Here is a 27555-nt window from a genome sequence, read left to right on the forward strand (position 1 = left end):
GGCCGAGGGCAGTTCGCCCTCGAACCCCAGGTTGGACCACCACCCTCATCTTCACGGCCTTCTCAATCAGTGAGAAGTCGACCAGCTGAGCGGCACCTCTATTTAGACCGCTCCCCCAGTCCACAAAGGGTGCAAGGTGCCGATTGGGGTGATGCACCCCAAGCTGCACCTCAACCATCCACCCATCCTAGCTACTCCGGTATTCGGCATGCCGGTAACCAGCTGCATGACCAAGCATCATACGCCAGTCCGTACCCGGACAGAGCGTATTACGCAGATGCCCCAGTTGAAAGACGTAGGCTGCACTACGCAGACGTGCCCCGGGAGGAGGACCTCCCAGGACACCCACGTGACGTGCCAGCAGCCCGCCACAGCATGCCAGACCCCAATTTGGGTCCCAGGAGTCAACATTGGGAGCCCAGAGCACACCAGCGATATCCAGCGCCCTCTGAGACAGACCGTGGGTCAGAGTCAGAGGATGACGCGCCGTACCGTGAGTCAGGGCTCCGTGTACGTCAAATTGAATCGCTAGCTAAAGACATAGAACGCTTTGATCCTAACACCAATGAATCCAACGTTGACGATTATCTCAGGGAGATAGAACGTTGTCTGCTTGATCTTCCAGCACCTTCTTCAAGGGAAAAGCTCAAGCTAATTTGGAAAACCACATCTAGAACGGTGCACGGTTTCATGGAAACTCTACCACCTGACATTCGAGATCGGTACTCCTCGCTCTGCCGAGCGTTGAGGGATGAATACGCCACGTATGCAGACTCCGCGTCAGCTACAATGGGGGCCTTCTCCATCAAACACGGGAGAAACGAACCCCCCAGAGAGTATTATCGCTGACTCAAAAGTGCTTATTTCCAAGGTCGAAACGGCCCTGGGCTCGAGGAAGACCCTGCCTTCAGATCCCTGTTCATTCACAACCTGCACGAGTGTGTTCGATCCGAAGTCTCAATGTATTGTCGGATGAAAAAACTGACAACTCAGGAGATTAGGAGATACGCTCAACAGGCTTGGGAAGCCGGCGGAAAGCCCCAAAAGCCTGACGCACATCACCGCGTCATGCACCTAGCTCCCGACGCCGAGCCGCGTTTGGGGCTCGAAGGAACAGAAGCTCCACCCACTAAGCCAAAATCTGCTAAACCTAGACCTGCTAAACCACGAGAGCAGTCCCAATCTCCTCAACAGGGGAAGGGGGGTGCTAATCGGCCGCCTAGGTCTGGACAATCAGACAGGAAGTGGCCCAACCAAAACCAACGGCAGGTAGGTTGGAACAGTGGAAGGTTTAAGGAGCGCCGCCAACAGGTAAGTCCCGAACGCAAGTCTGCAGGTGAGTACTTGACCAAAGCCGACCTCCAGGAGATGTTTCAGCAGTTCCTAGCTAAACAGAAGGAACAGCTGAGATCTGCAGAAGAAACCCCTGCACCAAAGTCTTCTTCTAAGAAGCCAGACCCAGAGCCAACGTCCGCATGACTAGGCGTGGCTCAACCCCCCAGCGTGGCCAGGACCTACCTAATCAGCTGGGGAAACACTACTGGTAGATCACAGGAGTCTCCTGAAATCTACCCCCCAGAGAAACCTGATACTAAGTTTCTGAAGTTCCTTGGTGACTTAACAAACCATGATCATGCTCGCCGTTTGTACTGTAGCAGCAACGTAGGTGGATGCATACAGGTTGATGCTCTGCTGGATACCGGCTCAGAAATCACCCTGATGTGCTCCACACTGTTCAGTCGTGTGTCTGACACCATGCGGTCGCTCGGGAAACCAGTCCAGGTAGAACCCTGTGACCTGAAAATCACCAGCTACACCCAGACCTGGGAGTGTATCACTCACCGGGCGTGGCTGGACATCACCTTCCAAGACATGACTCTGGTTCACCCGTTTTATGTCTGCCAGCTAGACACTGAACCACTTCTCATTGGTCAGGACCTGCTTGAACGTCTAGCTCCCCTCATCGAATGCCAGAAGGGTCAACTGTGGGCCCAGGTGGACACACCTAAGCCCTGGAACCCGGATAGCAGCCGACCATCCTCCATTCTTGAAGTCAGCATAAGTGAGCTGCAAAACCCTTGTTCCAAGGTCATGCCCCTCCCTACGGCTCCCACAGACGATGTCCGCCTGCAAAGGCACGAAACTGCTCCTGGAACTCCGCTCCGCACACATTCATCTTTTCTCTGCTCGCTGAAGAATGTCAGCCTGCAGCCATATGCACCACACATAGTTGGTGGTCTTACCATCAACTGCACCCACATCTCAGATGCTCGCCTTGCTCTTTGGTCAGAAAAGTCAGCCATCAGCCAACAGACGTTTGAACACCTGCGTCAGAAGGACCCCCTTCTTTTCAGTGTGACACGTAGCCACCGGCTCTTGTCAGCCACTTGGCCGCAGAGGCTCCTGAAAGCGCCAGAGGTCTGCTCTCTGACTATCCAACTTGGAGCAAGACAGCTCACACATACATTCAGCATCATACCACAGCTTGATCCACCTGCACTCATTGGAGCAGATCTGCTGGTTCGACTCGGTGCCCAGCTGGACACTTGCAATCAAATCCTTTGGGCCCGTGCCACACCATCCTCTGAGCCTCGCTCAGAAGGCCATGAACACTTGCTGTCCGGTCAGACCATTCCACAGGCCTGCCGTGCAGTGGTTGAGGCCAGCACGGTTCTGCCCCCACTGGTCAAAGGAGTGCCTGTTCGTCTGACTCTGATGAAGCATCAGAAGCTGCCAGGCACACAGGCCTTCTTCCAGCCATCACCACACTTCTTGGAGCTCAACTTAGCCGTCTGTGGCATGCCACTCTTGGAGCTGAACAATCGTTCTGCCTACTTGTTGGTCGAAAATCCGATCTGGAGTCCTATCCACATGCCGGCAGGAAAGCCCTTGGGCATGCTGATAGATAGCTCATTCCATGACTTCGAACTTTCAGTCCCTGTGATCGGACAACTTCCGTTGTTCTTGAACGACAGACAGGTTGGTGCAGACACATTCAGTACTTTCCCCTCACAAATGATTACATTCAAGCGGCATGAAGCCCTTCCTGAGGAACCCATTTGCAGTGCAACCTTAGATACTGACGGCAGTCAGTGTCTAACGGTTTTTGCAATTAATACTCAACCCTCTGAGTCACCGGTTGAAAGCCCGGAACACCAGAGACCCTCCTCCTCTGAACCTTATGACGGCTTCGAGGCCGAAGTCAGCCAGCAGCTTGACAAAGCGGATGCGCTGGAGTCAGAGGAGCAGAGAGCAGCGCTTAGAAGCCTGTTCTATGAGTTTCAGTCCATCTTATCCAGGGACTCCCTGGACTGTGGACTCACAAACCTGCACACGGTTCGCATTCCGACGAACCCGAATGACCCTCCTACTTTTGTACGTCAGTACAAGATTCCCCTCGCTGCTTATGAGTCGATCCAGGAGATCCTCGATCAGCTGAAGGAGAAAAACATCATCAGAGAGTGTAACTCCACTTACAACTCTCCCATCTGGCCGGTTCTGAAACCGACTGGGAAATGGCGTCTCACCATAGACTATCGTGTACTGAACAAACAAGTACCTCTCTCCAGGTGGCCTATGATCCATTTAGATCAGGAGCTAGCCAGAGTCAGAGATGCTCGTTTCTTCTCTACGGTTGACGTAGCCAACGGCTTCTGGACCATGAAGGTTGAGCCGGCGGACCAGTATAAACTGGCTTTCTCCTTTGGAAATCGCCAATATACTTGGAACCGCTGCACCTTTGGCTACTCTAACTCACCTGCCGAGTTCAACATCTTCCTCCACAAAGCCATGTCAGATGCTGCTTCCAGAGGGAACCTCATATATGTCGATGACATCTTGATGAGGAGTCGAAGCTTCGAGGAGCACCTGGCCGAACTCCGTCACGTGCTGCAACAGCTCGCTGACGCCGGAGCTAAATTGGCGATTCTCAAGGGACAGTGGTGTCGAACCAAAGTGGAGTATGTTGGACTGCTGTTTGGCCCTAATGGAGTCGAGCCCCAAGCGGGACGCATTAGGGCCATTCAGGACATCAAAGCCCCAGCTAATCTGACTGAACTCAGGAGCTTCCTCGGAGTCTGCAACTACTCCAGACAGTTCAATGAGGAGTACGCTGAAATAGCAAGGCCCCTTACTGAGCTGCTTCGGAACGACACACCTTTCGTGTGGGACAGACTCCAAGAACGCTCCTTCCAGTTCCTAAAACAGAAGTTGGCGTCCGCACCCTGTCTGGCTTACCCAGACAAGGATAAAGAGTTCTACATAGAGGCTACTTTCTCCTCTTACTGCCTGAGCGCTGCTTTGAAGCAGAAACACGATCAGGACATGAGAGTTGTGGCATACGCCAGCAAGCCTCTGAGCAAGGTGGAACTCCAATTCTCAGACTGCGAGAGAGCTCTCCTCTCTACAGTCTGGGCCGTCGAACACTTTCGTAGTTACATCGGTGGACAGAAAGTGATCATTGAAACGTGTCATCAGCCTGTCACCTTCCTAAACAGCCAGCGTCTGCGCGAAGGAAGAGTGTCAAACAGCCGCATTGCGACGTGGATGATGGTGCTCCAAGGATACAACATTGAGGTCAAGTATGGTCAGAACACCAAGCTAGCGCTAGGACAAGGGCTAGCAGGCTGCCAGTACTGTGACTCTGACTCCGTCAGGGGCCCCCTGGACACACCTGCCGCAGTCTACCCAACCGCATCCAATCATCGCTACTTTGATGAGAATGTTTGCCAAGGGCTTCCGAAAGTTTACACTGATGGATGCGCCTACCTTCACGAAGGCCAGCTCCGTGCCGGGGTTGGAGTCGTTTGGGTGGACTGTGACACTAAGCAACCAAATCACTACCGGTTGGGCCAAAAGTCTAGTCAGTACGCTGAAATTGCTGCAGTGTTGATAACCCTCCAGCAGGCGGCAGCCTTGGACATCACTCAAATCGTCCTTTGCTCAGATTCAAACTACGCTAGACACAGCTTCATTTCTCACTTCCCCATGTGGAAGGAGAACCACATGAAAAACGCCAGGAACAGAGACGTGAAACACTCGGAGTTATTCCTAGCGTGTGATCTGCTCACCACCGAGAAAGGCATAATGGTCTACTGGAAAAAGGTCAAAGGTCACTCCAGGACCCTAGGTCCAGAGAAAGATGGTAATGACGAAGCTGACCGCCTTGCTAAGCTCGGTGCTGACCAGGGAACCTGCTGGGAATTCAAAGACGAGTGGCTTCCACCCAAGGCCGTTCACAAGGTCTGCGCGATTACTCGTCGCCATGCTAAACAGGCGGACGAACCTCGGACCGTTGAGGTACCCGTGTGTCTAGGCAGACAACCACATGACGCGGACCTAGTCACCATGCAGGAACAAGATCCTGACCTGAAGCTCATCCGCGAGCTTCTCCAAAAGGGCCCGATGCCTGAACAACCATCACCACCTATTGGCGCAAGCCGAGATTTGGTAAACCTGCATCGTCAACTCACGCACCTGAAACTACAAAACGATTTGTTAGTTTACATGCGTGACGATCACAGCCCGCCGCGCTGGGTTGTTCCACTCGACCACAGAGGAGTGATGCTTGCCTACGCCCACGACACTTCGGTTGGAGGTCACCGCGGAGCAAAAGCTACCCTCGCGTCACTGACAGAAGTAGCATATTGGCCGTCGATGTCCAAGGACGTACACAGCTATGTCCAAGGCTGCCTCATCTGTGCCCAGTTTCAACCCTCCCAGCCGCTTGCTAGAGCACCACTGCAACGCAGGGGAATAACCTTCCCTTGGTCCCACCTGCAGATCGACTGGGTTGGACCGGTTCCCAAATCGGCAAGAGGAAACAAATATATGCTAACTGTAACTTGCAGTTTCACAAAGTGGGTTGAGTGCCTTCCAGCGCCAAACGATAAAGCCGTCACAACCGCTGTACTGCTGATTAACCACGTTTTCAGTCGATGGGGACATCCACTCTGCATTGACTCTGACCGAGGAACTCATTTCACATCCAGTGTAATGACGTCCCTGTTTGAACTTCTGGGAGTGGAAGTGAGATTCCACCTCCCCTATCACCCACAGTCATCCGGACAGGTCGAACGGATGAACCGCACGGTCGTCTCTATGCTCAAAAAGTACGTCTGCTCCACTGGGAAGGACTGGGACGTTAAGCTCCCTCTGGTCCTGATGGCCATACGGTCCACTCCCCAGCGATCCACGGGGGTTACGCCCTTTGAGATGATGACCGGAAGACTGATGACTCTACCACTGCACCTCCTGTATCACCCAGAGGATGTCAGTGTTGCCACTGCCTATACCGCTCATCAGTATGTGGCAGACTTGAAAACACACCTCAGAGCTACGTTCGCACACGCTCAGAAAAAACTGGAGACCAACGTAGAAGGCACTAAGGCCTACTACGACCAAAAGACAACCAGCCGCGAATACGAGGTGGGTGACAAAGTATTCTACTTTCGGTTCGCCCAACCGGCACGCAAAGCTAAGAAGTTCCTGCCCTGCTGGTCAGGACCATTTGAGATCGTGGCAAAACTCTCTCCAGTTGCATACAGGTTACGCATCACCAAAGCGAGACAGGATCCTGTCTACAAATGGGTGCATGCAAACCAAATCAAACCCTACGTCAAACCATCCCCGCGGGTACAGAGACCAGACTCCCCGCAGGAGGTAGACGTAGTCTCTACATAGTTCTATGCATGGAAATGGAAAGGGGGGGAAGTGCACGTTTAACCCACTAACATGTACTAACCGACAAAGAACCCCCCCCCCCCCCCCCCCCCCCGCCGTCACTTTCACTAACCAAGAGAAACTCCTTCCTAGACCGCTAACAGGATGTACTCACTAAAACCTTACAGGGTACTCCTGTTACTGTCAACCTACACTCTGCTCTGATTAATGAATCTCTACGTGCAATCAAGACTTTGTCTGAAACCATACATCAGGATATTGTGTACACACGAGTGGTGAGAGATTTGATGCAGGACCTGCTCAGGGAAGTAAGTTCCACGCTGGACAGCTTGGTTGAAAGTCGTATTTCCCCGTACTTGGTACCACTGGACCTGCTCAAAGTTAGCTTGACAGCTGCTACCCCTCTACTGTGCACCTTTAACAAATCCACCTAGCGTACAGCTTAGGTAGTGCAGTTCCCATTCACGTTGATGCAGAAAATTAGAACTCGGTTTCCTGTTAAACGTTCCCATAATTGGGACACCTCACATCTATAGGTTTAAGTCGATGCTAAACTTTGGTATTTGAAAGGACGGTAGGCATTTCCACCTTGAACTAGACACCTGGCACTCCATCATCTCAACCTCGAACAGCATGACTCAGAGATTGAGATCATGGACGCTTTCCAGGGTTATAACTTTGCCTTCGATTTAGAAATTGACCAACAATTACTGATTGAAGGAACCAAATTTGTTAAGTTCACACAAACCCCGCGTGAACTTACGTTGACGCCCAAGACGCTACATTGACACAGATTATACCACCTTAATCTGCACATTGGTCGCCCTGGGGATGGAATGGCTCATCACGGCCGTGATAGCTTATTCCGCCTACAGGCGTGTTAATAAACTCCAAGATAAGATGCACTTGCTCACCTATGGTGTGCCTCGTGACCGCGTTCGGGTAGACTCCAAGCGTGAATGTACCACACCTGTCTAAAGGGGGTGAGCAACATTTTCTTTGTTATTCTGTAACCCTAAGAGTAGTTCTCACTTTAGTCTACCTCACATTTTTTATCTGAGTGTTGCATTATGTCACATTCTTTATAAGCTACACACTGAATGTATGACCTAAGAATGTATTTTATGAGACCTCAAGGTTGCTATGAATTTTCTTGGATGTTATATGTTTTTTTTTTGGGGGGTTTTCTGTATTTTTTGTTTCTTACTTGGTCACATATTAACTAGTGGTTATGTGCCGGCCCAGCTCAGTCTGTCAATGACTCTGTCTGACGCACCAGCACATTGTAGTACGTCTTAGTTTTATGGTCCTTGTTTTAGCCCAAAGACTGTCCTGATCCACCCTTTGGACCAAAAAGGGGGGAATCTTGGGACCACATAGGTCAATGCGCGTTTGCAAACTATGGACCTCGTACATCACCGCGTGCTCCATAAACTGAACTGTATGGCCGGCGGTGAGATGCCTTTGTGTCCCCTCGTGGAGTTAACCGCCCACCGACCTTCCTCCTTCTACACTACTACCTCTCGCATGGACGACATCATCATTGCGTACCACCTGCGTGAGTGGCTTCTTCTCGTTATGCGCGTTGGGGACTATCCCGTTTCCTATCCTCTTTTGTTTTGTGCCTGACCAGGATCCAAGACAAAGACAAAGACCAAAGGCGCCAGGATCCAAGACAAAGACCAAAGACAAAGGCGTCCAAGGAGACCTAAGGGACAAACCCACCTGTGCTTCCGACAATCAAGTCGACCTACGTTCATGAGGAACAAACCCATCTGTGCTTCCGACGATCGAGCTTTGGGCGCGATCCCCGAAACCAAAAGGGGGAATGTTGAGGGTCTGACCTCATGAGGAAATTACTATGCAGTGATTTTCTCCAAAATGACTGTGCTTAAATTGCTCTGAAAAGCAAATAATCACATCAGCGCCAAGAAACTTCATTTCCCATGATGCTTTGCACACGGAAGCATTGTGATGACGTCACCGCCTAATACCAGAAACACGATCCGCGGGAGGCGGGAGCTTGGACAGCTTTCCCGCGACTTCAAAGACTATAAATCATGAATGAGACAAAGAAACCTCGTTCTTTTGCCCAGGATACCTGGCGGTAAGGACACGCTTGTCGAATGCTCCGACAACTTGAGCACGCGGAAGCTCTAAGTGCCCAAGTTGAGCCACGCAACCGCTGGAAACCACTCCAACTCCATCGGGACCTGACTGGGAACGAGCGGAGCTCCATCCAGCTCTCAGAGACGCTGTAAGTTGTCAAACTCAGCCCAAAAGAAACTTCGTTCTCTTTGTGTCCAGCCCGTGGAGAAACACTCGTGGAGGTAAACAACGGAGAAAGCATCAAACCGACGGATGACGCTGAAAACTGCAGAGAAACACGGAGAACCGTCAAATCAAAACAGTGAGGGACGCCTCGCTCTTCTGGTGATCAGAAAACTCATTTTTCTCTCTCCTTTTCTCCTCCCGTTTCCTCTATAGTCCAGAATAAGCAATAAAACCGCGCTATTGCTTAAAAAGTAGCTTCGTGTCTTCCTCTTTCGCTCCCAAAACATGTCCGCCGGGTCATTTTGAATAAATAAACTGCTTATTGATCATTGTTTGGTATCTTTAAATGTTTTCGGCCATGGCCAGGCTGATAAACTAAAAGATATTAACTTGTGATTAATCTTTTGTGTTGTTTCATGATCCTTTGAAATGTTTTGAGTGATTTAAGGTTAAGTTATCACTGATTCTAAGTGCTTTGGAAGTTAAAGTGCATGTTGCCACCCACACTTTAGCCAGACAAAGGGGTCAGCCATCTTGCATACAGACTCCATTTTAGAAACACACACACATACATTCACACAAAACACCTTGAACATTATTTTGAATATACATCCTTTTATTATATCCCATGGTTATTATTCATCTATGCCACTGTTTATTCATTTGACAAATTGTTAATTAAACGTTATAAAATTCAGATTTTCGTCTCCAGTAGCTTTGTTGTGTCGAAGAGAAGTCTCTGCTCCGAGGATTCTACGAACTTCAAGAAAGACTGATAAGAGTTTTCGATTCAATTTTTCCCCGGTTAAAGGGGAATGGTGCCCCGTATATCTAAGAATATCTTAATTAATTAATAAATCAGTAAATATTCCCATATTTACAGAATTTATTGAAGAATCCAAAAGTAAGTTGAAGCTTACTAATTGTTCGCTCCTAATAACCTCCACAATATAGTATTAATACTTTTATTATTATTACTATTACTGTTATTATTATTAATGACAACAATAAACTTGTATTATTATTACTATTATTATTATTGATATTATACTATTATTATCATTAACAATTACCATTGTTATCATTGTTAATGATAAAAAAAAAAAAATAATAAAAATATAATAATAATAACAATAGTAATAATAATACAAATATTATTGCCATAAATATAATAATAATAATAATAATAATAATAACAATAATAATAGTAATAGTAATAATAATAATAATAATAATAATAATAATAATTATTATTATTATTATTATTATTATTATTATTATTAATATTGTTGTTATACATTTGATTTGGAGCGAAACAAAAAACTCAATGTCACTGTAAAATTTGGATAAAAATAAATAAATAATAAATGAAAAAATTCAACATGATGACTTGAAAATGTTAAACCCAAATACAACATAAGATAAAGCACTATTAAAAGTTACAGTGAATAAGCAGTTTTTAACAGATGACTTTTGACATTAGCCTGAAACAGGTGAAGGGCAGTGATGTTACTAAGGTGAGAAGGTAATGAGTTCTATAGGGAGGGTACCGACCTGCTAAATGCCATGTTATGGTATCGGTATCCCATCGTGACAAGACACTGCTGTTGGATTAGTTAGATGGAAGAAGAGCATCTGAGCATGCGAGAGGGTTTAGTAACCTGTAGGAGCTGGGAAAGATAAGAGGGGGGAAGATTGTGAATGGTCTCATATGTAGAAACTAAACTTTTGTAGTGGACCCTGAACTTTATCAGCAGCCAATGAAGCTGCTGAATAACGGGGTGATGTCATCAGAACAGGATGTTCTGGTGATTATATGAGCAGCCGAAGTTTATGCATTAACTTTTGGGCCAGACCAAAGACAAGTGAGTTGCAATAGTCCAGGCGGGAGGTCACCAAACTGTTGACTAAAATGATAGAAATGGATGCAAGCGGTTAATATTTTTCAGGTGGAAGGAAGCTGCTCGAGTGACAGAACTGATTCAATTCAGTTTATTTATAAAGCGCTAAATCAAGGACTTTCACACAGTAAACATTCCAATACAGGTCAGGTCATTAAGCCAATCAGTAACAAGTTTCCTATATAAGGACCACAGCAGGTTGCATCGAGTCACTGACTAGTGTCAGAGTCTTTACAGCAATCCTCATACTAAGCAAGCATGCAGTGACAGTGGAGAGGAAAACTCCCTTTAAACAGGAAGAAACCTCCAGAGGATCCTGGCTCAGTATAAGCAGCCATCCACCATGACTCACTGGGGATGGAGAACACACACACACACACACACACACACACACACACACACACACACACACACACACACACACACACACACACACACACACACACACACACACACACACACACACACACACACACACACACACACACATGTACCAAGTAGTGTTTCAATGGTTACGTTGTGATTTCTTAGTAAATAATCTATTTGGTGAGAGATAAGTGAGAGGAAAGTGGTCAGTGTATCCTCCAGCAGTCTAAGCCTATAGCAGCATAACTACAGCGATAACTCTGGATAACCTAGCCTTTTAGATGGAGACATGTTGGAGGCAGGGCAAGGGAGAGTCGTCTTTACCGACTGTACACTCCACCTCCCTCTACTCCCACACTTGTCCAGATCTAGGCTAACATCAGATTTTAACCATAGGCCCTAACAAATAAAAATGTTTTAAGCCTAGTCTTAAAAGTAGACAAGGTGTCTGCCTCACAGACTGATGTGTGATTGGAATGACACCATGGCCTTTTATCTGATCTGTACAGGTAGCAGACATATTGTCTTAATACTGAGAACCTTGATGCCTTCGCTCTTGTAGAAGGCATCAAGACAGCTGGAGAAAAAAGCTGTACTCATTATCGCTGACCTATCACAGCAGCTGACTGAGTTTGTGAAACGTCAGCCACAAACTTTGTTAGAGAAAGTAGTCTGACATGAGTTTTGTCTCACCCGCTTACACGTGGATTACAGAGGCTTTAACATGGATTACAGGGGCATGACCATAAGGGAAGCCAAGATGGATGTTATATAACCACCATGTTCACACTGTTTGCCTTTTGCATTAATGTTTTGTGTGTTTTTTCCCTGTGTGTGTGTGTGTGTGTGTGTGTGTGTGTGTGTGTGTGTGTGTGTGTGTGTGTGTGTGTGTGTGTGTTAGGATTAACAATTAGCATCACAAATGCCAGCACACTCACTGTGGACGTAATAGAATTTTTCTTTTATTGTGGTGGATTTAGTGGCTGCATCCCTCTGTTATTGTGCTGTTTACACTGGCAGCATGGTTGGCAGCACTGTTGCCTAGCAACAAGAAGGTCTGGGGTTTGAATCCTGCAGCTGTTCTATGTGAAATTCGCATGATGTTCTCATCATGCCAGACACCTGAAATTACCTCAGCAATAAGATCAAGAGAGACAGCCAGCCTCTGATGTCTGACGAGACGACAGAGAGAGCACGAGTGATGTCGCAGAGACACTTATTCCTTACAAGTGTGTGTAGAAGGTTGTGTTCTATCATCTGGCGGCAACAGGAAAAGTAAACCAACCCATTTAAGTCTGTAAAACTAGGGGCGTGCGATTTATATGTCTCGTTGTTTCAGCCCCCAAAATGACCTGTTTCACATTACAGGAAAAATTAAAATAATATAAGCGCCTTTCAAGACTCTCAAGGTCGCTGAATCTGGTGTAAGAGTTCATTATTGTCAGTAATCTAACTAATCTATGACGCAGACTCAATCCAGGCTAATCCAGATGCTTCAGCCTTTATCTGTTCTAACAGTGATGCTTATGGAGAACAGCTGATGTGAAAACCCTGCATTCAGAATCTCAGGCTCTTAGATTATTGTTAAAATGTTCAATATTCCAGACTCTAAGGGTCACACTCTAATCAGCTGATGAATCCAGTACACATGCAGAGGGTTCAGGAGTCTTAACATCAGAGGTATTCAATCCTGGACCTGGAGGGCCCGTATCCAGCTTGTTTTAGTGGTTTCTCTGCTCCAGCACACTTGATTCAGTGGTTGAGTCACCTGTGCAGCAGCTCATCAAGCTCTGCAGAAGCCTGTTAATCACCTTCTGATTGATAGGTGTGTTTAGTTAAAACTAAAAATACCCTCCAGTCCCGGAACTGAATACCACTGCTTTAGATGGTCTCTCAGTCTGAGCTGGATTACTGACATTAATGAACTTTTGCTCCAAATTCTAGTTTTTACTGTTTCACCTGAGGCTCTTTGGGGGGTATTTCGGGAGTACTGAGTACCAGGTTCTCTAATGTGGTCCTGTTGGCTTCATCAAAGCGTGACCTCCAGCTTTCGCTGGAGTGGTTCGCAGCAGAGTGTGAAGCAGCTGCAATGAGAATCAGCTCCTCTAAATTCGAGACCGTGGTCTTAACCCTCTGGAGGCCGGCATTGCAGATGTGCAACGTTAAAACCTACCTACCTGGTTGTTGCAAGTTCCCACATGCCAAAGACAGTGGCAAGAAACGGAGTCAACAGGTGGGCCACAGAGATAAGATTGGACCCACACTGAAACACACTGAACTTGCTTATGAGAGTAAAATCAGCCAGAAGACAGGGGCCCAACTGCACAACAAACATCCAATGGACAAAAGAAGATCAACTGAAGATAAAGCATCTCAGAAGTGGACAAACCCTTCAGATGAAGAATCCAAGGGATCAGAACTTGCTTCTGCGAGTAAAATTGGGCAAAAGGTCAACAAGTGTCTGACCCAGCCATCAGCAGGAGAGGTGGAGCTGCAGGAGACAGACTGAAAAGAGCCTATCAGGAGACGGAAAGCCTTCATGAGGAATGCTGGACTTCGGGAAAAGACACATAATGGCCTGTGTTCAGCTGAAAAGCCGTCCTGAAGAATGTGTTGAACTAAAAAAGTGTGTATCTGGTAAATGACCCCATGACCTTGCTGTCATGTGATAATGATATATGAGTAACTAGTGAACTTTTTACCTTGTCTAGGCAGTCCCAAGAAGAGTATAAAAAGAGCAGCTAGAAGCAGAGCTGACACAACAGTTGGGGCAGACGACAGTGAGAGACAGAGCAGATTTGGGGTAGAAGAGGTCATCCTCCGTCCTCTGGATGGAGGATGACAGGTCAGGAAGATTTTAGCATTAGCATCCTCCACAGGGGATAGGTTATTTTTATATTTACTAATTTTTTTTGTATTTAGCAATTTTTGAGAGGAGTCAGTGAGCGTATGTTAGAGGGTATTAAGCTGAAGCTGAAGAAGACTTAGAGTTGGTGTAAGCCAACTCATTATACTTAGTTAATTATTAGGATTAATGCTACCTTGGGGGTAGTGATCAGTCTTATATCTACCCATTTTTTGTATTTTTTAATCTTGTAATAAACTTTTTGAAAAAGAATCCACATCCCTGATTCTTCCAGGTCCTTTTTAAAGGTTAAGGTTGGGGCCCCGACCTGAACAATAAGGAGAGGTAAGCACATTAATTACAGGTTCCTGAATTATCAGGATTTGCTTTACGGTTTGTGACAGATTAAGAAAAAAAACCTTTAGTAAAGAAGCTAGTCTTCTCCTCTCCCGTGAGTAACCAGATGTCTTAAGGATGATAAGCCAAAACATTAGAAGGTTAAATTAGGCTCTGTTTGCAAGTGTGAAAAAGTCTCCGCCAGCGTGGGAAGGTTGGATTAATTAGATTAATTGATAAATCTATGTTAGCCTGATCAACTAACAAGAATCATTTTCCAGTTACCACCGCCCACAAAAGCTGACAGAGGCGCAAATTAATCCTAATATAACCCAAAGAATTGTCAGCGACGGATGGCCACCCGCTGAACTTTGCCCTAGTATCTAAAACCACTAGATAACGGGAGAAATTAAAAAAGAAAGTGTGCTATCACAAAAGAACGAGTATGGCATATCATTTTACCTTAAAATAGGAAACTGATTCTAATTAGGGAGTCCAAACCAGGGTCTAATACAATAAAACTCACCGAAGCCCCCCACGAACCCTGAGAAAGCAGCGCAGTCTTATAAGTTCTAACGGAACTAGGTTTTTAAGGAACCGACAAATAGGACACTCTCGCGACATGGTTACTCCACATACGTATTTCATGAGGATTTTTAAACTCAGAAGTACCCCTGAAGTACTTAGTTGTTGTCCTTTTATCAAAATGTATTTTGAGCCTGAGAGGGTTGAATCAGAAAAGGGTAGAATGCCTTCTGCGGGTCAGGGATGAGGTCCTGCCCCAAGTGGAGGAGTTTAAGTATCTCGGGGTCTTGTTCACGACGAAGAGAGAGCTGAGCCAGAAGGCAAAGCTCTCGATTTACCGGTCGATCTACGTTCCTACGCTCACCTATGGTCATGAGCTTTGTGTAGTGACGGGAAGAACGAGATTGTGGATACAAGCGGCCAAAATGAGTTTTCTCTGCAGGGTGGCTGGGCTCTCCCTTATGCTGGGATCACACTGTTCGATTTTTGGCCATCTTTGCCAAATCCCTAGTCCTGAGCAGAGTCATGGCAACAAACGGACAGCGTCAGAGTGATTTGCATACATGTGCACCATGCTGTGAACACACAGTGTGACTGTGGCTGTGACTGTGGCTAAGTGGCAGCTTTCTGAGCTGTCTCACAATCAAATCAGCCTCAAAAAGTCTGCAACCGACCAATGAAAACACACCGTTGGGATGCCGCAGCAGCAAGACTCCGCCTCGGGGCAGAGGAAGCTGCTCTCTGTGACAGTGGGCGTCATGGAGCGCAGCTGTGGAGCAGTCAGACAGAACTCACAGCAAAAGTGATATTGCAGCGATCTGTGACAGATTGTTACTTCTCTGTAGTTTAGCTCTTGTGTATAAAGGAGAAGGATGAGTGACCAGATGACAGCTGCTGTTTAGCTGGAAGATGAGAAAAGGAGACCCGAAGCCGGAGTCTGACGCCAAAGTGAGGATTTTTAAAATGAATCTTCCTTTTTGAGGAAGATGCGCTGGATCATGAACTGACACCAAAACGGAGTATTTTTATTTTTCAGCTTTGTCTGGGTTAGCGGTCTGCTTAGTGACGTATGCTTTGGGCGGTGCACTCATGACGCATCGTTATTTTCCGATTGGTTATTTTTGAGCTGCCTAGTCCCGCCCCGCAGATGCCTCTCTGCCTGTGAGTTACCAGATTCTCTCTATGCAGAATTAAACAGAAGACGAGTCTGGCAGGCCAGGCTAGCGCTGATCTACATAACACTTCATCGGAAAAGCAGGAAGTGCTTCAGATAGCTAATTCTGGTTTTCTCAGCTTAAACATGTAAATAACATGAAAAAACGAGGTTTTCAGACACCTCAAAGCCTGTACATGTTTGAATGAACTAGTAATATAATTCTGAAGTTGACTTTGGAATTGGCCTTGCTTTGATTATTACTACACTACACTATGTTATGGTATGTTACAATATATTATTTTAAATTATTCTTAAGGTGAAACTCATGAAACTAACTGTGGGCATTTTTAATTAGCCCTTAAATTACAGAGAATAAACATTTACTGGTGAAGCTCACAAATTGGAAAACAACCCACAATAATTGTGGATTTATTAAGTTTATTTTCATTCAAAAAATAAAATAAAAAAACAGAAATCTCCAAATACTTGAGCTTTTGTGACAAACAGCCAGAGGCTAATATATGATGTTCGTTTTTGCTGTTTCTTCTGAAAAGCTCCTTAGGCCTGCTTGTGTGAACCTGAGAAAAGTGATGACAGAAGCACTTCCACGTGAATGAATCATAGTGCTCCAGAAAGCTCGTAATAACCGTGGGAGCTGCCTGCAGCCATCATGAGGAGTTTAAGGATGAACAGTGTTTACAGGATGCAGAATCATGAATGTTTTTGGATTAAACTCAGATTTAGTCAGACCAACATCATGAAGACACATCCTCACTAACCTCTCCAATGCTGCTGGTTACTAATTGCTTCTGATTTGCAGCCTAGTTTATATAATTCATACATCAGAGTAAATGTCCACCGAAACATGCTGAGATATTTATTTACATCCATCATTTAGCATAAAGAAGTGTCAGGGAAGAAACATTTAGCAGTAAATTCAAATCGAATTCAAAAAATTTGAAGCTTTACGTTTCTGACGTATTCTTCTAGGACACGATGGGAGTTCTTCAGTTTCCTCTGACAGTCCGAAAACATGTACGTTGGATAGTCTGACAAATTAACTTAAGCTGCAGTTTGAACATCTGCATGTGTACGCCCAACTCCTCTGTAACACTCACAGAAAACTGATGGGTGGTTTATAATCATGATCAGACCTGGAGGTGGGGCACATTGGCGAGCGCCTGGTGGCCAGGCTTTTACCTCTTTGGACACAGCCCAAAGAGGAGATTCCATGAGCACTAGTGGGAGGGGCCAAAGGGGTCGGGTACAGAGTGGGTCAGGTGGTAGCTGAAGGAAGGGACCTTAGCGGTCTGATCCTCGGCAACAAAAGCTAGCATGGTGGGAAAAGAGCCGGAGTTGGTGTGTGAGGTTGAGAGGTTCCGACTAGATTGCAATTCTCGCGCTGCTCTGAGTGGCTGCATGTTGGAGTAGCTCTGTTAACTGCATGTGGGTTTAGCCTTTTTTGGACATTTTTTCTTCTAGCATCTTAAGAAAAACTGTATTTTTTGGACCTTTTACTTTTCTGTTTCTGGTGCTGGGAAGCTTAGAGGATTTTTACTGCTATTTTTAAACTTTTTTCACTTTTTGAGCATTTGTTATGATGCATAACCATGGCAGCAAACTGGTTTACAATCGGGAGCAGCTGATTAACATTGGAAAGGCTGAAATAATACCTCAACTGAAGCCACAAATCCCAAATGAGCTAAAACGCAAGAAGCGTGGATGCAGAGCGGGAGCAAAACGGAGACAGAGAAAGAGGAAACTCAAACCATCTCTTCCATCGATCATAATGGGCAATGTGAGATCACTGGCCAACAAGATGGATGAACTCCAGGCCCTTTCAAGAACTCAGCCAGAGTATTGGCAGTGCAGTGTTATGTGTTTCACTGAGACGTGGCTGCAGGACCATATCCCCGATTCCAGCATCTCTCTGCCAGGATTACTGACTGTACGAGCAGACAGAGATCTGAAGAGGAGCAGGAAAAGAAAAGGAAGTGGAGCGGCAGTGCTTTTCAACAACAGATGGTGCCATCCATGTCATGTTTCAGTGAAACGTCGTCTCTGCAGCCCAGATGTTGAACTCTTGGCAGTAAGTTGTCGCTCATATTATTTGCCAAGAGAGTTCACCAGTGTTGTCTTGGCAACGGTTTATATTCCACCTTCAGCCATTGCTGAAAATGCATGTGATGCCATCAGTTCTGTTGTGGCTAAGCTACAAACCCAGCACCCCAATGCATTTGTGGCTTTATCTGGTGATTTAAATCATGCCTCGCTCTCTGCTACACTTCCAACATTTCAACAGTTTGTCAGCTGCTCCACCAGAGAAAACAAGACATTAGATTTGTGTTATGCAAATGTAAAGAATGCTTACATGTCCAAAACAAGACCTCCTCTGGGACAATCAGATCACAATCTTGTTTTTCTCTGCTCAGAATACAAACCACTTGTTCAGAGGCAACCTGTGAAAAGAAGAAATGTTAGAAAATGGTCACAGGACGCTGAAGAAGCCCTGCAGAGTTGTTTTGAGACCACAGATTGGATGACTCTCTGCCAAGGATGTGAAGAGGACATCAATGACATGACTGGATGTGTCACTGACTATATAAACTTCTGTGTGTGTAACAGAGTAAAAAGTGTCATTCCACTTGCCATCAGGAAAACAGTTGAAAACGTCTCCGGTTAATGTGCTAACGTATCCAGCTGTTAGTCAGTTTTAAGACGGAGCTGTTCGAGGTGGGTCGGGGTCTATCAGTGCACGGTCTGTGAGGAAAACTTTCAAAGTTATTTAATACTTATTTCAGTTTTTTTTCCAACAGAGTGTGCTGTTTGATCCTACCAAAAGCTAGGTTTCTGACCTGCATGCCTGTGTTAACAGGTTATTGTTAAAGTTATGTGTTTAACGGATGTTAGTCAGTTTTAAGACGGAGCCGTTCGAGAGTGTGCTGTTTGATCCTACCAAAAGCTAGGTTTCTGACCAGTGTTCCTGTGTTAACAGATTAAATGCTGGTGTCAGCAAAAACTTTGTCTCAAGATTCTTTGTACAACACAATGCAGAGTTAATAAAGAACTGGACCTACCAGTACCAGGGCTGGTATGGCTACATGTGGACAACATCATACCCACCAGAACAGTGAGATGCTTCGCGAATAACAAACCCTGGATCACCAGTGACCTGAAGAATCTGCTAAATGAGAAAAAAAGAGTCTTCAAGGAGGGAGACAAGGAATTATTGAGGAGTATACAGAAGCAACTGAAGATCAAGATCAGAGACAGCAAGGAGACATACAGGAAGAAGCTGGAGAACAAACTACAGAGGAACAATATCAGAGATGTCTGGTCAGGGATGAAGAAGATCACAGGCTTCAAGCAGAGGAAGGATTGCACAGATGGCAGCCTGGACACAGCCAATGAACTGAACAAGTTCTTCAATAGGTTCAGTTCAGGAACAAACCCAGCATCCTCCTCACCTGTCCCCAGCCAATCAGACATCCCATCCTCCTCTGATCCAACATTTTCCTGTCACACACCAGCTCTTTTGTCCTCTAACACAGTCATGGACTCCACTGGTTCTATAAATCTGTCTTCAACCAAGTCAGGAGATAGTGCTGCCTCATTTACCTCCCCTCCCACCTATCTGTCTCTAGAAGTCAGGTGAAGAGGCAGCTGGAGAGACTGAACTGGAACAAGGCTGCAGGTCCACATGGTGTCAGCCCCAGGGTACTGAAGGCCTGTGCAGAGCAGCTCTGTGGGATTCTGCAGCACCTCTTCAACCTCAGCCTGGCCCAGGAGAAGGTTCCAGTCCTGTGGAAGACATCCTGCCTTGTTCCAGTTCCAAAGAAAACTCGGCCATCAGTCAATGACGACTACAGACCGGTTGCCCTGACATCCCACATCATGAAGGTCCTGGAGAGACTCTTGTTGGTCCACCTGAATAAGCAAACTAGAACATATCAGGACCCGCTGCAGTTTGCTTATCGCCATGGAGTTGGAGTTGAAGATGCCATCATCCAGCTGCTTCAACTGTCATCTGGACAAAGCAGGCAGCACTGTGAGGGTCATGTTCTTTGATTTCTCCAGTGCATTTAACACAATCCAGCCTGATGTACTTTGATAGAAACTCCAGAAGACACAGGTGGGGGCCTCAACTATCGCCTGGATTAAAGACTACCTGACAAACAGACCACAGTTTGTGAAGAACTGCACATCAAACCAGGTGATCAGTAACATTGGAGCACCACAGCGGACTGTACTCTCACCATTCCTTTTCACCCTGTACACATCAGACTTCCAGTACAAATCAGAGACCTGTCATCTACAGAAATACTCAGATGACTCTGCAGTTGTCGGGTGTATCAGAGATGGACAGGAAGCTGAGTACAGAGAGCTGGTGGAGCACTTTGTGGCATGGTGTGGAAGCAATCATCTGACTGATTTTAGACTTCAGAAGAAAACAGGGTGGAGTCAAACACTGTTTCCTTCATGGGAGAAGAAGTGGAGGTGGTTGAGGAATACAAATACCTTGGAGTTCACCTGGACAACAGAATGGACTGGAGAAAGAACAGTGAAGCCGTTTACAAGAAGGGACACAGCAGACTGCACTTCTTGAGGACGCTTAGGTCCTTCAATGTCTGTAGCAAGATGCTGCACATCTTCTACAAGTCTGTTGTTGAGAGTGTAATCTCTTCAGCCATCGTCTGTTGGGGTAGTAGCATCAGAAGCAGGGACCTGAAAAGGCTCAACAGCCTAATAAAAAAGGCTGGTTCTGTTCTGGGGACGACTGTGGAACCACTGGAGGAGATAATGCAAAGAAGGATTCTCCAGAGAATCAAGAAAATTATGGACAACCCTGAGCATTTTCTTCACAAGACTGTCCGACAACAGAAGAGTGTCTTCAGTCAGAGGCTTCTTCAGCTTCGCTGCAACACTGACCGCTACTGGAGATCCTTCCTGCCAACAGCCATTGTAATATACAACAACTCTTTGATGACTTGATTATTATTATTATTCTGAGCTAATGCAGCAATCAATTTTCCTCTGGGATTAATAAAGTATTTTTGAATTGAACTGAATTGAACTGAATTGAATTGAATTGAATTGATATGGTTGCACTCACCTCAATGCATGGCTTCGGAACTAGTTTCCTCGAGAGGGGTTGGACTTTCTACCACTCTGGAGTTCCTCCCACTGAGAGGCACCAAGCATGGGTGGGCATACTTGTTGCCCTCCATCTTGGTGCCTGTACGTTGGAGTTTACCCTGGTGAATGAGAGGGTAGCCTCACTCCACCTACGTGGTGGGGACGGGTTCTGACTGTGGTCTGTGCCCATGCAACAAACTGCAGCTCAGACTACCAACACTTTTTGGAGTCCTTGGAGGAGGTGCTAGAGAGCACTCCTTCTGGTGACTCCCTCATTCTGCTGGGGGACTTTAACGCTCACCTGGGAGACGATAGTGAGACCTGGAGAGGTGTGGGTAGGAGGAATGCCCCCCCGATCTGAATCTGAGCTGAGTTTTGTTACTGGACTTCTGTTCATGTCATGGATTGTGGTGGCAATCCCCAAAGCCGCTGGTGGACACTGGCGGTTAGGGATGCCATCAAGCTGAAGAAAGAGTCCCATCAGGACTTTTTGGTCTGTGGGACTCCAGAGGCAGCTGATGGGTACCATCAGTCCAAGTGGAATGCGGTTCAGGTGGTCACAGAGGCAAAACCCCAGGAGTGGGAGGAGTTCGGTGAGACCACGGAGCAAGACTTCTGTACAACTGTGAGAAGATTCTGGTCCACCATCCGGTGCCTCAGGATGGGAAAGCAGTGCACTACCAACACTGTTTACAGTGGTGATGGTGTGCTGCTGACCTCTACTCGGAATGTTGTGGATTGGTGGGCAGAGTACTTCGAAAAACCTCCTCAATTCCAACGGCACATCTTCCAGTGAGGAAGCAGAGTGACTGTGGGTTGGACTCTCCAATCTCTGGGGCTGAGGCCACTGAGGTGGTTAAAAAAACTTGGTGGCAAGGCTTTGGGGGTGGATGAGAGCTGCTCAGAGTTCCTTAAAGCTCTGGATGTTGTAGGGTTGTGTTGGTTGATGCCGCTGTGCAATATCACTTGGACATCTGGGGCAGTTCCACTGGACTGGCAGACCGGGGTGGTGGTCGCCCTATTCAAAAAGGGGGGCCCGCAGGGTGGGTTCCAAACTACAGAGAGATCACACTTCCGAGCCTCTCTGGTAAGGTATTTTCAGGGGTTCTGGAGAAGAGAGTCCGTCGAATTGTTGAACCTCAGATTCAGAAGGAGCAATGTGGTTTGTGTTCTGGCCGTGGAACACTGGACTATGGGTGGTTTTAAAACAAAAATTTCCTAGGACTAATCAGAGCAGAAAACATAAACAGCTGGTTATAATTGTAGAAAATGTTACTATGTGCAACCCCGAAGCTCACCGATTCTGTTTTAGCTGCTTCCTCCATCAGGTCATCCACCCACCCATCCATCCATCCATCCATCCATCCAGCCATCCATCATTGTGACTGAGTTGGAGCACAACCTCCACAACAGAAAGAAAATAGTTTATTAGAAGAATTAAAGATAAAAAAAAACTGTTAAAGATGAAGTCAACAGCAGTATGGGTACTGTGGGTTTCTGTGGTTTTACAAAAGAGTCGGAGACGGGTTCACCATCTGACAGCGTGGGTCTTTAATTAATCTGCTCACAGCATACAGGACAGCCTTTTAGACAAAAGACCAAGACCAAGCTTGGAGTGCTTCATTTATACACTTCTTGCTACGTGCCCGCGCTGCGCGCAACAGTGTTGACACAGCAACAGGAAACATCAGGAAACATCTGTCCACTTCTGATACGCATTACTATTAACACGTCCTCTTACTGGAGACTTTTGGCTGGAACACAGGAACATTCTGGTTCACATCAGTTTACTGTTAACAAGTCAGATAAGCATCAGGCTTTACTGGAAGCACATCTCAACGTTGGCCAAAACAGGAAATTCCTTTGGAGCTGATGGGAAAAAACAGCACACAAACCTTCCCATCAGGTTTTAACCCAAAGACTCACAATTCAGCTCAATACTTTTTGTAGATGACCTCTTGACCTTTTCGGCCACTACAGTACATTTGGTTTGCTCTACTTTTGTTTAAACTATAAAATTGTTTTTTGATTGTTTATTTGTTGTGTTCACCATCTCCTAGAACCACAAAAGAGACTTTATCTTTAATTAATTTATTTACCTGGAGAATTTATTTATTTGAAGATTTGGCATTTAAACAACACATTGGCATTGCACAGCAGTGGCCGCTTGTTAGCATCAGTATGGTACAGCAGCACCATGGAACGAGCCTGATAGGGAGGGGCGATGTTTCAGACCAAACTTTTTATCATTTAGCAGATATTCAGCTGGACAAATGAAATCCATGGTGTGTGTTTCTTAGCTTTTGTATGAGGTGTATAAAACCCTGTGGCAGTTACCTAGGGTTGCCAGATGGCAAGTCTGTCTGCTACGGTATGTGCTGGTTGGCTCTTGGAGATTTAGCCCTTCTGTTCTCTGAGGGGTTTCCTGTCTACTTGTATCTCAGAACGAGGAGCAGGAGGAAGAAGACCCTGACAGCCCCCTCCCAGGAAAACACGCTCTTACTCTCAGCCATGTCAGAGCTCAGAGCTGGAGTTGCAGTTAGGGTGAAGTCATTAGTGGGGTCATCATGCTGTTGAGAGCGTGTCCCTGAGGCAAATCACTGCTGCTGCTCGCTACCGTGGGATTTCTAGAGACATCAGAAAGACTTCTACATTCTAGTGTCTGTGAAAGACAATAAAGAGGCTCAGATGGTTGCCTGGGAGACAAATCTGATGTATGTTAGTCAAGCTTCTGACACAACAATAAATGATGCCAGGTTTGTAGCTGAATATCTATGAAGGTCTTGGCATCATTTTGTTAGGAGTCATTAAAACAGTTGCTTTTGAGACTTATTTCTTCTTTTTTCTGTCTATTTTTGTTCCAGGTGAACTCAACCAGGCATCGTCTCTCCTCTAGCAATCATGGCTTCCTCTGTCTCAGGAGGGACTGTGCTCACCATCCTCCTCATTAGCAGGTGAGACAACATCTGCATCAGATAAATATGAAACTGGAAAGTGCAATCAGGAGGAAAAATAAACCGTAACATAAAACCTGGAATGCATGGTGGCACAGTGGTTAGCAATGTTGCCTCGCAGCACGAAGGTCGCAGGTTCGAAACTCGGCTGCGGCCTTTCTGCGCAGAGTTGCTTATTCTCCCCATGCATGCGTGGGTTTCCTTCGGGTACTCCGTTTTCCCCCACAGTTCACAACATGCCCTATAGGTTATTAATTGTAAGTTGCTTTGGATAAAAGCGTCTGCTAGGTGAATAAACATAATAAACATAAAACCTGATGCTGTAATCTCAGAAAGGGAGAGCAATGTTCGCTAAATCCTAAGGCTACATTATGATGGATCCCTCCTTTCATGGAATCGGTGTTGTAATTCCTGCTGAGGTCAAAATGAGATGTTTTGGTGCATGCGTGTTATTGAGTGGAGAAGCTTCTGCTCTGTACATGCCTTCGATCAGGCAGACCGACTGTCTCTCACCCAATAGAAGAGCTGTGCTTTGGGTTATTGAGTTGTAGGAGTGGTTTACTGCTCTGGAGGCATCTTGCTGCAGGATCAGTCTAAGGAAGGATTCCACTTGCTCACAAAGAGAAGAAGACAGCCAGACACAGTCTGAAAGGTTCCACCTGGTTCCAGTACAGCCTCCCAGAGACACGTTTGATTGTGGTCATTAAACCAGAGCCATATTATCAGCTGGCTCCACATCTTTTAATGAAGATGTTCTTACTTTATCATAAAAATTTTCGATTACATCTTTTTTTTTTTGCCTTTATTCCTTTTTGCAAGAGATCAAATGTTGAACAAAGTTCTGGGCGTTTATGGACGTGTCCCAGACTGTTGATGTCCTTTAACATTATATACAAGCTGCTGAGCATCACATGAGAAATGACTCCACACAGTCCAGATTGTGACCCGGTGTGTGAGGTCCTTCACCCACATGTTTCATACATCTGCAGTGGAACGAACGCCCTATGTTCTAGCAACCCGCTGTTTATCTGCAGGCTAATGCAGAGCAGCAGGGGAGACAGCATTGAGACAGAGTCTCATACAGACATGTTTGTGTTATGTAAGTAAAACAGAAGCAAGTTACTGATGCACGCTGGTGTATCGCTGCCAGGAGGAGTGGGTATACGTCTCATTTCTGCCCCACTTTTGTTTTTAAGTAGCTGGTCTAAAATAGGTCGTCATTAATACACCAGTACGATTCAGTCAACGCTGACTGACAGAATAAAGAGATGTTCTGTGTTTATGAAGGATGAATAGTAACAAAACCAGCTGAGCTGAAGGCATTGGACAGATGGCTCCATTTCCTAATTTAAATTATGTCCAAATACAACTTTTAACAGTTTAGCCATGCCCAACCCAGATAACTTATCTCTGTTCTTATGAGGGATGTTCATAAAACGATCAGGTGAATTAAGATTATTTGAATGAGAGTGAATTAAAATCCAAAACCTTACTTCCCCTGTGAAGAAAGCGTGTCCAAAAAAGTCCAGAGACACCAGGACCATATCTTTAGATTGATCCGGCTGGGATCAGAACTCACTTAAGCAGGTCTGGGTCCATCTGCAGCTCAGTGGAGACTTCTGGAGTCAAGAAGAGCTGCAGATAAGCAGCTAAAGCCACCAGACACAGACTGACGTCACTAGCCAGTTCAGAGCTCTCACGGAGGACGCCTTCCCTCCAAAGAGCCAACACCTGCAGATCAGCCATGTTACACTGTCAGGTTCCTGTGGGTCACGGGTGTCTTTAGCAGCAGGTATGTGATGAAGCTGTTTTGGTAACACTTTACACTAAGGGTCCCTTTATTAACGTTTCTTAGTGAATTATTAAGCAATAATAAACCATTACATAGAGTGTTAACAACAGTTTTTATGCTTTTAATTATGGTTAAGTAATGCTTAGGCATCTATTAAGCATTTATGGATAAACGTTTACACTTTACAATACCATACCATTTTATTTGCGTAGCACAATTTAATACACAGCATGAGAGCTGACCAAAGTGCTTCAAATACAGCAACTAAAAACACTAACATAGGGATAAAAAAGGACTTCCTGATGACAAACACAATACAGCATTTGTAAGACATTAATTAATGTTTATTAATGTTCATCCAAGTAACATCCAAAGTACAGGGCAGGATAAGTGGATGCATTAGTTAGCTGTTACTTATTGCTTATTCACTGTAAATACACACCCATAATAAATGACTACTTTAAAAACGATTAAGGGTTTATTAACACATTAACTAACATGGTAATTAACACAAGTGATGCAAAGAAATTAAATGATGCTAGTGTTATTTAAAGCTTAGTACTGCATTAACTAGGGTTCAGTAATAGACATTAGTTAACTGCTTAATAATGCATTAAATAATGTTTAGTAATGCATAAAAGCATTGTTTGCACTCTATTTAATGGTTTATTAATGCTTAATATTGCACTAAGAAACGTTAATAAAGGGACCCTTATTGTAAAGTGTTACTGCTGTTTCTCCCTTGACATCATTACTGACCTTCAGACCTGTGGTTCCTCCGTTCTACCACTAGATGCTGTTCCTACACGTGGCCAGAGATGCTCTGATGTTTAGGAACATTTCTACACACGAGTACTAGATGACAAATACCACACCGTGCCTAAGAACATTCCAACACATGAAGTACGCACAGATCTGTGAGTCAGGGTTGGAAATGAGGGCCCTGGTGATTCCAGATGTGTTTTTCCAAAAATAAAAAGTAGTAAATATAGTGACACAAAAGGGGAAGAAACAAAAATAAGCTTGAGAAAAACCAAGAGCTGAAGAAGGAACTACACAGTCAGTGGAAAGCAAAGGTCTCAGTAGTCTCAGGGGTCTTCAGACCCCCAGACTGGTCAGAGTGGCTCAGAAGAACAATCTCGGAGATCTTTGTCCAGAAGAGCTCGGTCCCAGGACCAGCAAAGAGTGTGGGTAGAACCCTGGGTTTGAATCTCTACAAACATTTAAAGGTTGAATATGGAACAATTTAATAAAGAGCTATATATATTTTTTTTTGCGGTGGCATCAGCTGGCATAGGCCAGACAATGCCCGCACTGCCCGCTCACCACAGCCATTGAAAACATCTCATCAACACACAACACTATACTGGAGCAGGTGGAGGGAGACTAGGGGTCTTAGCACACCTCTGTTGTTGCTTGGCTTCCTGGGGCTGGAGGCTAGGAGGGAGATCTGGCCGTCCGGTTGGGGTCTGGAGTGGTGGGTTGCTGTGCTTGGCGTTGGGCGGGGGAGCCTGCTCATCAGCACCCCAGCAGAAAGGGTCAAACTCTGGTTACCGGGGATGTTTGTACCCAATGTGCAGCAGTACCGG

The 27555-nt window shown here is 45.8% G+C and overlaps 1 protein-coding gene across 7 annotated transcripts in view; it reads left to right on the forward strand.

Moving 5' to 3' along the window:
* LOC107374282 (gamma-aminobutyric acid receptor subunit pi) overlaps window positions 1-27555 on the forward strand; it is a 183019-nt gene that overhangs the window by 44775 nt on the left and 110689 nt on the right. For 6 of the 7 annotated variants that reach the window (XM_070542265.1, XM_070542263.1, XM_070542260.1 and 3 more), the window contains one exon: window positions 24085-24174. In XM_070542265.1, the coding sequence (XP_070398366.1) occupies window positions 24122-24174 (53 nt within the window). In that variant the 5' untranslated portion in view covers window positions 24085-24121. Of the gene's footprint in view, window positions 1-12061; window positions 14413-24084; window positions 24175-27555 lie in introns of those variants that run through there. The other variant, XM_070542262.1, reaches the window with a different exon arrangement.

The sequence above is a fragment of the Nothobranchius furzeri genome, chromosome 12 (assembly GCF_043380555.1).
Source record: "Nothobranchius furzeri strain GRZ-AD chromosome 12, NfurGRZ-RIMD1, whole genome shotgun sequence".
Classification (NCBI taxonomy): domain Eukaryota; kingdom Metazoa; phylum Chordata; class Actinopteri; order Cyprinodontiformes; family Nothobranchiidae; genus Nothobranchius; species Nothobranchius furzeri.